Genomic DNA, 13,122 nt, shown 5'->3' with positions numbered 1-13,122 from the left:
CAGATATATCAGAGTATTGCATCATATTCTCTTCCAGGGAAAAGAGTATCTTTGGGTGTTTGTAAGAGGCTGGCAGGGCTTGAAGGCCACACCCTATCAGCAAGTAATGATCCTACTAGAAGCCGAACATTTTGCTTATTCACTGTTGCTGAGGGCTGAGTGGAAATTAGAGGGTGGGAGTATCCCTCTAGAAAGGGTTTGGAGCAGGGGTTGGGCAGTCCCCGGGGAGAAAACCTGGGAGAGGCACAGTGTGGGATGTGTGCTTGGGTGGATCCATACTGCTCCATAATGAAGTGGTCTGTGAGGAAAGCCAAGCCCTGGGATGGGAGATGTAGCCGATACAGCCACCGAAACGTGCGCATTTGTAGAAAGGCTCAGAGGAAGGCCTGTGTCCACCCATAAGAAGCTTTGCTCTGAACAAAAAACAAACCAAACAGGAACAAAAAAAGGCCTAACAAGTAAATTAATCCCCATGCATCCTGGCCTCTTTTGCCAAAAAGTAAAAGGGTATAAATATCGGAGCAGTAAATGTAACATGTAACTCTGTGTACATGGTATTTACCTTCTCCTCAACAACTTCTAGGCTTTTTCACCACAACATTTATCCTGCAAGGTCAAGTATTTTCACTTCTCCATGTACCCAAACTGCAAGTTCAGATTTGTAAAGGCATTGCTACAGCATCCAACGAAGAAACATAACATTAATTCATAGTATTTTTAATGGTAAAAGAAAATTGATAGACTATCAAGTCAAAAGGCCTGCTTGACATTACAGAAAAGTGAAGCAGCAAAACATTAGACCAAAACTTCACCTCACGCTATTTGCTCAAAACACCACCGCCTGGAGCTGAGCGCATAGGAACATCCTGCATCATTTTTACGTGAACAAAATCAGGTTTCGGCTAATATCGCTCGTGTTTCCACTCGGCCACTGTACCTCCTCAGCTTCCAAACGGGCGCAGTCAAGTGCTTCAGTAGCTCTCCATCGATTTGGGGTTTATGCTTCCTCTTTTAGCGCTTTTAACTGTGTAACGGAACGCACTGCCAGCCTGCCTCACGCTGGGGCGCTGAGGCGGCAGCGCCGCTCCCACCCCCGCCGCCGGCCCGGCCCCCCCGGGCTCCCCCTGCAGGACGGCGCCTGGCCGCTGCCGGGGGGCCGCCCGCCCTCCTCCTCCTCCTCCTCCTCCTCCGGATATGGCGTGCCCGATGCCATGATCTGATCGCTCTGTTAGAAAGCAGTGCGTGTTCCTGCGCGGGATTTCTGGCCACCTGCAACAGCCGCAGCCGAAGGTTTGTTTTCTGCCCGAAGGACCACCAGCAGCAGCGTTACCTTCAGCATGCAAAAGGCCTTTTCAGCACTGAAAATACCCTCAGCCAGCCACGAGCACAGCAGGAATGTCATATCCCATCTCTTCTCTTTAAAAAAAAAAAAAAAGCTACCTAATTAATTAGAAAGACTTAACAGAAAGCATACACTGCCAATTTAACAATCAATTTTCACCCCTTTTTATTTTCCGGGGTTTACGTGAGGGACTACGCATTCATTTTGTCCATTCAAAAAGTCTGCCTTTTTATTGTGATTAAACACTGAAATGTACCATATTTACAGCAAAGTTTATTGTCATATTCAGTCTGGAATTGGCCATTTGGCTGATTAAATTGTATCATGCAACGGCAGCGTGACATGTACTACTAAGAAATGAGAAATGGCAGATGGGCATTTCCAAAGAACTATCAGCTTTGCAAATGGTAACGCTGCAGCTGAATATCTTCTACTAAAAATGGTTATCAAAGGTGAGGATCCAGGTTCAACATCCTCCATGAACAGGCTAGAGCATTCCCTCTCATGACTTTGGGAAGGAGAAGTTTGCTATTTCCAGCAATGCACTACTTCATACAATAATTTTAATAATAGCATTGGCCATGATGTTTCTCTAAATTTGAACCATCTTTCACCCTGGCCTGCACAATTCAACAGCCCTTCATTTGGGCCCTGGACTGACTGTCACAAGAACAAGTGGACCATGCACATATAGCCAAGACTGAAAATTAAAGGACTTTTAAATTGAATTTAAATTAACTCAGTGAAAATTAATGAAAATTTAATTTAAAATTAAAAATCAAAAGAAAATCCTTCCAGATTGGAGTAATAATTTTAGGATGGAGCTTGATATGAATGGTGTTACATGATGCAGTAGCCTGCAATATCAGGGGACTGAATGCCAGGTCTGTGGAGGATCTTTTTCTGAGTCCAGTGTCTCTCAAGGTGTTTCATAGGACACCACACCACGGCATTTCCTCTGGAGTCCTCTTGGCTTCTTTTCTGCCTTTCTCTGCCTCCACATTCACTCCAGGTGGCTTCACGCAGCAAGGCCATCTTCTGGAAGTGACTGCCACACAAATTCTCCTATTCTTCCCCTTAGCAAGTGAAAAGGATGTAGTACTTCACTGAAACAATCAAACAGGCAAGGAGGTCTTCTACCCCAGTTAAATAAAAATTTGAAAGGAGAAGCATTTAAAATATTAAATCCTTGGCCTGTGTGAAATGCCCCTCTATTTGCATAAGGACTGCCACATTTCAATTAGCAAAGGCAGCAGCTGTCCAGTTACAGATTAAACAGTCCTTCAACCAGACGTTTGAAGAGAACTATCTGTTTTCTCGAGGTGAAAGGAAAGAAAGAAGAAAACACAATGGTTCACCTACACAAAGTTTGGGATCAAAACTTAAAAGCTGACCTCCCGGATTTGAAGAGTGACCTAAAGCAAAACGCATTGCTGTTCTAATCACTGATCTTAAGGACAACAGAAGAACTAGGTTGTGACCAAAAGCTATCGCTCTCACATGGCACCTCCACTCGCGAATTGATTTTCACAGTTTCTCACACTCCTGTAATTCTATTAAGGCATTTAACCCTGAAGAGGAGACTTCCAATCCATATAGTAATATGCATTACTATACTTAAAACAGTTCACCGAATGCTACTTACTGAGTGTAACATATTTAGATAGCAAACTCTTAGAGCCTGAGGTTGTATCTTCTTCCATGTATTTTTGCTGAGAATACTATCTGTACTCCAAAAATTGCACACGCTAAATAAAATATCTAAAGGAATACAATGGAATGTGATCTGTTACTATCTGTGTGCTGACTAAGGGGCATTGCAAAAAGCAATCTGTTTCTCCCAAGAACTAGGAGACAGTAAGAGCTGTCCGTGGGTGACATAGTAACCTTGAAAATTCATAAAATAAGAATGCATTTGTAAGAAAATTGCAGATATTTTAGGAAGGCAAGGCTAGCTTCAAGAAGCAGATGAAAACAAAACTGGAAAAGAGGGGGATGAGAACGTTCTGCTACATATTCAAGTTGTATTTTTTAAATGAAATGTTTATCTGTAATTGAAAATCATGCAAATAATGACAGCAGCAATGTGGGAGACCTGTGTTAATGTATAAGTGAGTTTTCAACTGCTTTTAATATTAATTACATTATATACTTATTAGAAGACATTTCAAACCTGTTTTGCTGTTTTACATTGAGCCTCAATTATAATTCCGAGGAAGAAAGCTACCTTCAGCAGCAGATACACCAGTTATATATGGGATGCTAAGTAAATCGCACACAGTTTTATTCATAATAAAGAAAACAACCTCAAAGGGTGGTTGCTTTGGCATTGCCCTGTTTTTGATTATTCTTAATAATTACCTTTTAAATATGCTTACTATCTAAGAGCGGTAAAAGCTTTTCTTAAAATACTTGCATACTGTGAAACAGAAGAACGGATGCAGTATTTCTGTAACATTAAAATATTTCTATTCAAGTTCCACAGACATAGAAACATATGTCACACCCCCCAAAAATAAGATGTTTAAAGAAGGCGGCCAGGCTAAAAGGAATGCAATGGAGCAATACTCCAGCAAAAAGAGAGTCAAGACTTTAAACACATAAGACTCTTAATCTATCCTTTATCTATTATTCCAAGAGCTCAACAGAATCTACTTAAACACTGAGAAGACAGAGTAGTGCAGGTGGGTTACTAACTTTAGAAATGTACATTTATTATCCAGGGAACCAGCAATAATAGAATCACAGAAAAGTAAGGCTGGAAGTGCTCTCATGAAGTCCATTCCCCTGCCCCAGGGCAAGATCAACTACACATAAACCATTCCTGACAGATATTTGTCTAACTTGTTCTTAAAAACCTTCAGTGATGGAGACTCTGCAACCTCCCTAGGCAATCGGCTGCAGTTCTTAACTATCCTTACCATTAGAAAGATTTTCCTAACATCTAACCTCAATCTCCCCACCACAGTAAGGTTGTCTGTTACTTTGTGCTCCATCCCCAGCAGAACTGGAAAACAGTTTCTATTACCTTCTTCTTTACATGAAATTTCCATATACTTTTCAATAGTTACCACATCTTCCCTCACTCTTCCATTCTCTAAACGAATAATGGCCAACGGGATCATATGGAATCTGCTGGAGCAATTTATCTGGTCTCCCATGTAATCCCCTCAAGGAGCCTCCCTATTCTGGAACTAGCACCCCCATGCAAGACATCTCCACCCAAAATGCCAGCAGTTAAGCAAAACAAAATGTGGGGAGAGAAGCCAACCTGAGCGGCTGACTTTCAGATCATCTTCCTGCAAAGAAAGGTCCCACACAAACCAGCAGAAGTCACTGTGGAAGAGATGTGAGGTGGGGAAAGGCACTCACACCAAAGAAGGGCAGACAAGGAGAGGAGGGGTTGAGTCTAGAAAAGAGGGGAAGAGGCTTTCATACAACCTAGAATTAAGTTGTAGTGAGTTGGTCTGGAAGTGGGAGAGGTCTAGAAACAAAAGAAGGTGAAGGAAAGCAGTGAAAAGCAGGAAGATTAGCAGAAAGGTAGGAAATCTGGAAGAGAAGCAAGACCAGATGTACAAATGGGGAAGGATGGAGAAACCTCAGTACAGAGAGATGGGATGTGGGCACTGATGGGGGAAGAGGTGGAGAGACGTTGGGAAAGCATGAAACACAGGACAAGAAATGCAACAGAAGTCCCGAGTGCCAGGGGGATACAGAGCAGAGATGGGGGGACTGGAGAAGCTCCACCAAGTTGCGTTCCTATGAGCATGAGGATCTCCTAACAGATGAGTTCAGTTTCTCTACTAAAGCAGGGCCTGGGGAATTATCAGCCAAGCTGAGGAGTTGCTCCTTGGGAGTAACTTGCCCTCTCTGGATATGGCCCAAGGTCAAGCTTTGGCGACAATGACCTTGAGACATAAGGCTGCAAGGGATTATGGAAAGATTTGAGGGTGCCATCACTTCCACAGGGAAAGGTGTGAGGGAGAAGATACGAAGCTATGACAGAATGGGATCAGAAGGTGACAGAAAAAGTCAGTGCTAGACTGAAGGGCAGGGGCCCACTGCACACATCAACCTCTTACTATTTATTCTGGTTTCCACAGTGCCAGAGCTAATAATCCCTCTAGCAGTGTTGAGGGTCACTGGGCAGGAATGCCTCCGAGCCAGCCCAGGTCTGACAGAGCTTGTGCTGAGACAGAGCTAATAAAATCCTGATGGACCTAAGCTGACCTTGCAAGGTCAGGAGGCTTCATACACTGATTTCTAATACATCCCATAGTGTTCCCCTTATCCTTTGATCATCCTGGATGTCCCTGTGCCACACACTCCCCAATGATGGAGAGCTGATTTCAGAATCACACTGTTCTCCTAAAGCAGCACTCAAAACACACACTGGTGAAGAAAGCAGCTAATTTTAAAAATAGACCTTGGCTGTCCAGGATCCCCACCACTGTTACCCTAGCACTGGCACAGCACTGAGAGTGGCCGATGCAGAAGGTGTAGAGTACTTCATGGCAGCTTAGAACTGTGCAAGCAAGGTGGTCCTTCTGACCGTCACACCAAAGCACCGCTGTGTCATGGCCATAACTTGCCATGTAGCTCAATGCATCAGGCACGCGCCCCGGCACAAATCCCCACTGCTTCGTGGGAACCTAGGAAAAACATCTTCAGAAAATTTGAGAATTACTGCTCTAGTCTGAAAAAGACCATTTTTTCAATTCTCAAGGGTCATGTTGTCTAGACCTCTGGCCTTTCCTTTTGCTCTTTTCTGGATGCTTCCAACGGGTCCAAAGAGCACTGCTCAGAGCAGAAATAGTACACCAGCCACGCAAATGCTAAGTAGAGTGGAAAAATTATTTTGCATGTCTTACATGCAGACTCCTGTCCATATATTCTAGCATAACATTTATGGCATAGTATTGTTGATTCATAGCCATTTTCTGAACTGTTGCAACTGGCCATCTGTTTTCTGCAGACCTGCTGCCTCACCAGTTATTCTACATTTTGATTTGCACAGCTGATTATTCCTGCCCAACCACAGTTTAGAACTTGTCCTTGATGAACTGCATCATATTTATTTTAGCTCAGTTCTCCAGTATACCACATTAATTTTGAATTCTAATCCTGTGCTCAGAGGGTTTATATCCTCTCCCTGGTTGGTGTCATCTGGAAATTTTGCATGCAGATTCTATCATCTAAGTAATTAATTAAAATATTGAATATTTTCAGGCAATCCAGGGCAGAATCCCACTTGACATATCCTTCTAGTTTGACTATGAATCACTAGTAATTATTCTGAGAACAGCTTTCCAGCCAAATGTGTACCCACCTTGTAGCCCATATTGCCACCTTGTTTATGAAAGGGTGAAAAGCATTCCAAAAATCAAGATACACTATTTCTCTACTTACAGGGAAATTAGGCTCCACTGACAAGGTACCTTCTGGAAAAAAACATGCAAATTCATTTATCATATTAGCTACAGGCTATTTATTAAAAAAATCAGTTGATTCTTTAATTCAAACTTTTTTTCCCCAAGAATTTAAGATAAGCCATCTACTCCAAAAGGGGAAAAAGAAGGACCCAGGAAAGCTTATGTGTAGGTGCAGTGTTTGCTCTTTCACAGCTTTTTTGAACCTGGACTGTCCTCCAAATGTTCTCCAGTGTAACCACTAATTGCTCAGACATTGCTTCAGCTATCTCACCCTATGTCACAGAGATAATTTAATAAGCTTCAGCTTGTTCTAAAATACCTATTACCCTATCTCATTAGTTTACAATCAGTTCTGTTCCTGCTCTAGTTGGAATTCTTACCTTTCTCAAGGTAGCAGTCCTTTTCTTGCCACCTGATTGCAGGTCACCCTTTTTGGCAAAGAATGATGGAAAAAATGTCATTAACTACTTGGTCCTCTCTGCACTATCAGATCACGAGTTTTGTCATTCCCTCTCAACTAGTAGTCCAGAAACTCAGTCTTCCTCTTATTACTACTGAGAAGATAGCATGTTTCCTTGTTACCATGTCCTTTATTAGTTGTACGCTGTTTTGTGCCTTGGCCTACCTGATTTGGCCCTTGCAGTCTTCTAATGTTCTTTTACACTCATCTCCAGTAACATACCTATTTTCCACTTTCTGTATGAGTCCGCAATTTTCAGATCACGCAATTTTGTCTCTTCTTACACTTCTTTATGGGACACCTTTTATTTGTGCTTTTAGTATTCATTTTTGTGACCGGAAAAGAAGAAGTTAGTTCCTTTAGAAATTGCCAGCCTTCCTGAATTTCTTAGGTTTGTTTCCCAAGAAATGTTACCTATGAGTTCTGTGAACTGAATGCAATCTACTTTCTTGCATACTATTGCTTCTATTCTCAAGTTCTCTCTTCTCGTCTTCTGAAGAATTATAAGCTCGCTCTTTCATGATTCCTATCACTCAAATTGCCTTTTACCATCATCTCTTTCCTAATCAAGCCTAGGAGCACTTCCCTTCCAGTGCCTTTTCTACGTTCGGTAATCCTGAACCTATTATACTTGCACGATCTACTGAAATTAGTATTTAGCCAGGAAAGTGAAAAAGCTCTAACCATAAGCTATTGTTTGGTAATATATGATAAAAGAATTGGATGAGCCCATCTCTTGAACAAGAGCCATCTGCAAAAAAGGGCACCTTTGGCAGCTGTGCCAGTAAAATGAGCATCCAGACAGGATCAAAATACCTGCTAGCCTTAACTGTAAGCCTTTCCAGGTCACAGCGATTAGCAAGGTGGAAAGGAGGTTTATGAAATACTCCGAAGGTGGCTACACAGAGGCATCATCCTCCCAGGCTTCTTTTGCCAGCACTCTGTTCAGTTGTAAATTGAAATGATTACGCCGATTGTTGCAATAGCTGCAATCACTTAGCATGGCTAGATTCAGTGTTGACACTGCACAGGTTTCAGATATCAAAGCTTTTTCTGTACAAATTAGCTCCCTTCTGCATGTAGTCATGCCCGCTCTGCTGCTACCAGCTACTGTTTTCTCCTAGAGCTAAACTGGCATTCCAGTAAAACAGAAGGAGCAGTATAGCAAGGATCAGAGGGGCAATCATACGCACCTGCCATTACATCTTTATTGCAACTCTTAAATTAGCATAACACAGTGCAGTTAATTTCTCTAAGAAATATGTACCTACCCACTGTTTACTGCTCAACGCATTATATACATCTAACGAGGAACAAGAAAGATCTCCAAAAAGCAAATATGGATATCAATTTGATACAAGTTGGAAGAAACAGAAGTCCTTGCCTTCTCCTCATATAAAGCAATGATATTTCAACCTGTTTCCTTTACAAGTCTCCTGAACATATGGTGCAACTTAACTCAATGTTTAATAATTCTTTAGTACAGCTACCAAGATTTGAAAATGTTTATTAACATCTTTACCTGAGGGCAACTCCAAAAGAATATACAAATTCCTTACGAGAGACCAAGCAACCTTCACGCTGTTAAAGTCTCCAGAATAGGTCTGAATCTGCTGGGTTGTTGCCACAATCTGACTGTTGTCCTGGGCCTCCAGGGACCCCCGTTTCACCTCCCTGAATTTTATGCAGCACTATTTGCCAGGCCTCTTCCACCCAGCAGCAGTCGTGAGGTTACCAGCCCTCTGACACCCCGCTGCCCAAGCACCCTCATCACGGTGCTGACAGCCCCTACCTTCTGGGAGCTAAGGGATAGCAGATGCTGTGGCAGAAGAGTGTAAAGCCGGACAGAAAATAATATAATATTGCAAGGGTGCTAAAGGTAATAAGGTTTTCAGCAAAGGAGAGAGTCACAGAAGGCAGGGCAGGTAAGGAAGAGAACATATATCCACACAGCAGGATTTTTGGTGGAGAGCAAGGGAGTGGCAAAAACTCCTAGGAATGAGCTGAGGGCTGGCGGAGAGCAGCAAGGAGGAAGATGCACGAACAGAACAAGAACAGCAGTGGGCAGCTGTAGGAGCGTAGGAGTGTGCTGCTGGCCAGGCAGAGGCAGGAGGGCCCTGCGGTGGTCCCAGACTTCACATCTCCCATCAGCACTGGAGCACATGTGGAGAAAAGTGTCCCGTTTCCTCTCCTTCAAGACACATCTCGTTGACACGCATGGAAACAGTATTGTAAATCAAAGGAACACGAGGCAACGGAGACAGTTCAGAACTGCACTACCGCTCCCAAACCCATGTGCTGGTGCGGACAGCTGGACACAGAGCTGCCACCCCACTGCAGCCAGAAGGGTGGGACCAGCCTCTGAGGGTGCGTCTGCTTTGGGAAAGGACAAAGTGGGAGCCCGCCCACAGGGAAATGAACAGTTGTGCTTTTCCTTCCTGGGAAGAGCTCCTAGAACAGCAAGCAGCCCAGGGTAAAGCAGCCCGAGACAGAAAATTATCTTCCCATACATACAACCGACAATCCAGTAAACTTCTTCTAAAGGCAAAAACTTTAAATTGGAAAAATAAACGTCTTGCACATCAGTAACTTTCACTGTGGTATTAATCCATTATCTAGAGCTACTAAAGCAAAAGGAATATCCAGTTGATTTTCTACCCATTTCTCGCAGGGTCTCAGCTGGCCGGCAGATGTGGAAACAAAGCAGCAGGATCTTCTGATCCCCATTTCCTTTTCCCACCTCTCAAATCAGAACCCAGTCCAGACAGGGAAAGCACTGAATGAACTCCAGTGGACTTTACACTAGAGGGAGCTTTCCTCAGAGAGACACACCACCTTGGCATCCTCTTTCTCATTATCTTATTTTCAGTGTATCTACAGGGAAATACATTGGACTCAGGTGAAACAGTTACCGTTTAAACCCTATGGTTTTGCCAGTTCAAGCACTGCAGCATGTTAATGGTGCGGAGCGGGAGGGAGTACAAGGAGAAGGTACCTGGCAAGTTCTGCCCAGAGATGTGCTCTGGCTGATGAGATAAAGCTCAACACTGACATGTTTCCGAGAAGCCTCCTGATACGAACCGTGTCCATCCTGCGCCCTTGCCAAACTCCTGTGTTGAACACAAGAGCAACTTAACAGAGTACGTTTTATACTGACCCAGGAGGCCACTCATTGTTAAGCTGTTAATGAGTACTTTAATGAGGAAAGCTGAGATACGTCTTTGCTAAGGCTTGCAGCCATCTGTTTCAGAGGGCCTGAAATACGGATAACTGTGTTACCCACTGTTAATACAAGCATTGAACTGTTCTTCAAGTGAACTGTTTTAAAATATTATTTAAACTGATAGTACTACAAGGCACTAACGACAGCCAGGACCTATTCAATTTATTTTCTAAACTCCAGTAAACTGTCCCAAAACTATGAGCTGAACTAGAACAGAAGTCCTTACCTGTGAAAGCATTTGTGGCCTGAAAACCAGCTTCCTGCATACTGCTCTCCCAGCGAAGCTTGAGATTCCCGTCTTAACCTGTCCTTGCTGGAGACAACTGCTGAGCTTGGAGCTGTCAAGTCACTTCCATCTTAGCTCGTCAGAGTCCATTTCTCTTTCCATTCCCATATTTGGCACCATCCAGTTCCCACCTGATCCCAGGTCTTTCGATCCGTAGGCAGAGGGGATCTGCACTGAACCTAAGTAGGAAGCGTTGGACAGTCCCATCAACCAGCCAGCCAGAGGATTCGGGCCATGATGAATGTGGAAATGAAGCAAATCACCTGCCAAGACTTTATTTCCCTTTTACAATTAAGTTCTAATCCTCTGTTCGTCCAGCACCATTTTTTCAGGTCTCGGCCAATGGTGATGTTCAATTGTCTCTCCTCTCTTGTGCTCCTCTCCCCTCAGGCACGCTCACTGAGAAATTAAAAAAGAAGAGATTATGTTTCCTGATGACCTGTAGCAACACTAAAATTAACAGACTCCAGGGAACAAAAACCCAAAACACATTATCAGGGATTGATTGTACACATTAAAGGAGATCTTCAGAAGGCAAATATTGCGATTTTGCCGAGATGCAAAGTGTGACCACACAGCTCTTTGAAGTGCAAAGAGGAACAGTGCTGAGGGTGTCATATGCATCTCTGAGAACATGATATGATTTACATTTCAAAAGCCATATTTAGCAGAGATGGGGGCAGCAATACAATAACAAAATTGCAGTTAAAAGGGAAAAGGAAAAATACTCAAGGCTCTCAAGTCTAGTCTATTCAAAACCACAGTAAGATTATTAGCATTTCATATAGCTGCTTCCCTTCTTTCCTGGAGCAGGAAAAGAGAGCGCTGCCTGCCGACACTATATATGCCGTTCTAACAGTCTTCTGAGGTAAAAACCTTTGTAGGTCTTGCTGTTGATTATCTATCTAAAATCTCAATTGTAACACAGATGACGCAATGTCTTCAGACATTCGGTAAGGTTAAAAACAGCCACAGGCTGTACAAGAGAAAGGTTGTTAAGTTTTTCTTGATACTACTACTTCTGCATAGCATGGATATCTGTAGCTCACTGAAAACTGGAGTTTTTGCACATCCAGCTTTTAAAAACCAGGATACGTTTACTTTTATGGGGTGAATGCAAACAGCAGACAGGTACATGTGTAGGGAGAAGATTATTTTCGAAAACAAGGAAGAAAGAAAAGAGGACTTGGAGGAGAACCCGTTCACTCCCCAGCCATCCTGTTCCTACACGTAATAATGCTCGTCTCGCTATCTCCCAGTTCAGTGGCACAGGCAGGTTGAAACTACGTCTGTGATGATCTTATGATCTACTAATGGATTTTAGCTAATGAGTCTAGCCAGGGCTTGCAGTACTGGATCGGTCCCGAGGTCCATGTTCTGGAGCAGCCCGTATCAGAGGGTGCCAGTGTCACTGTCAGTCCCAGCACCCGCTGCTTCGGAGAACAGTGCAAGACCGGGCTCAGCGGGCAGGTGTTAATAACCCACCACCCGCTCCCCAGACCCCCTTCACCCTGACCTGCAAGATCTAGAGACTAGCTTGTACCCCGAAGTGTAAGGCTGAATATCCCAGATGATCCAAAACTGCAGAGAAGATTCTTATGCTCCTTGGGGCACCTTCTGCTCTGCAGGCACTGCCGAGTGCACAACCAGCTGGCCCTCGAGGGCTTCATTAGAGCCCTTTCCCAGGGGACAAAAAGGATCCCTTCTCAGGTGTGTCACTGAAACCAAGTGAGCCTGACACCTGATGAATGCAGTTTTCCTCAGAACACAATGAATGAAAGCTAGCTGCTAACAAAGATGGATTTTCTATCTTAATGATGTTGCTGCTTTTTTTCCCCAATTTTGTCATGCCAGTATTACTGAAGAACACATGTTTTTGTCTCAAAACACAGCACAGGACTGACTGATTAGTTACTTGTATTCAAATCTAGTAATTTGCATTCAAATCAAATAAGGTTACAGAACAGATTTAAGATGTCTTCCCCATTTCTTACCCAAACAACTCAACTTAATAGAGGAGAAAGCAGAAATTAAAAAAAAAAAAAGGGAAACAACGCCTTTACATGTCATATCTTCTATCAGAAAAAGCTGCGTACAAAATTTTAGAATAGTGTTTAAAATGCTATTATTCCTGAATGTCAGGTCCTCAAGATGCTTTTTCAGCCCTTCAAAGTGCTCTATACAACTAATAACCGTTTCATATGAGGTTATTTTATTCTAAAATACATACAACTGAGCAAGTATAATATACGTACACCACAGCACATATTTCTTTTGGCTCGTAACATTGTGCTAACTATCCTGTAACAACTACAGATGGATGCTGCACTCATTTCCCAAGCTTTTTCTCTAGAGGTTTGAGTTTATTCTTTATTTATA

At 43.1% G+C, this 13,122-nt stretch overlaps 1 protein-coding gene across 7 annotated transcripts in view; it reads right to left on the bottom strand.

Annotated features, from left to right (window-relative positions):
- Positions 1-13,122, bottom strand: part of LDLRAD4 (low density lipoprotein receptor class A domain containing 4) — a 289,229-nt gene that overhangs the window by 172,290 nt on the left and 103,817 nt on the right. For 5 of the 7 annotated variants that reach the window (XM_072852787.1, XM_072852786.1, XM_072852792.1 and 2 more), the window contains one exon: positions 10,684-11,142. In XM_072852787.1, coding sequence (XP_072708888.1) covers positions 10,684-10,723 — 40 coding nt within the window. In that variant the 5' untranslated portion in view covers positions 10,724-11,142. Of the gene's footprint in view, positions 1-937; positions 1,073-10,683; positions 11,143-13,122 lie in introns of those variants that run through there. The other 2 variants (XM_072852790.1, XM_072852795.1) reach the window with 2 other exon arrangements.

This window comes from Ciconia boyciana, chromosome 2, assembly GCF_034638445.1.
Source record: "Ciconia boyciana chromosome 2, ASM3463844v1, whole genome shotgun sequence".
In the NCBI taxonomy this organism is placed as follows: domain Eukaryota; kingdom Metazoa; phylum Chordata; class Aves; order Ciconiiformes; family Ciconiidae; genus Ciconia; species Ciconia boyciana.
This window is presented reverse-complemented; position numbering and strand designations above follow the sequence as displayed.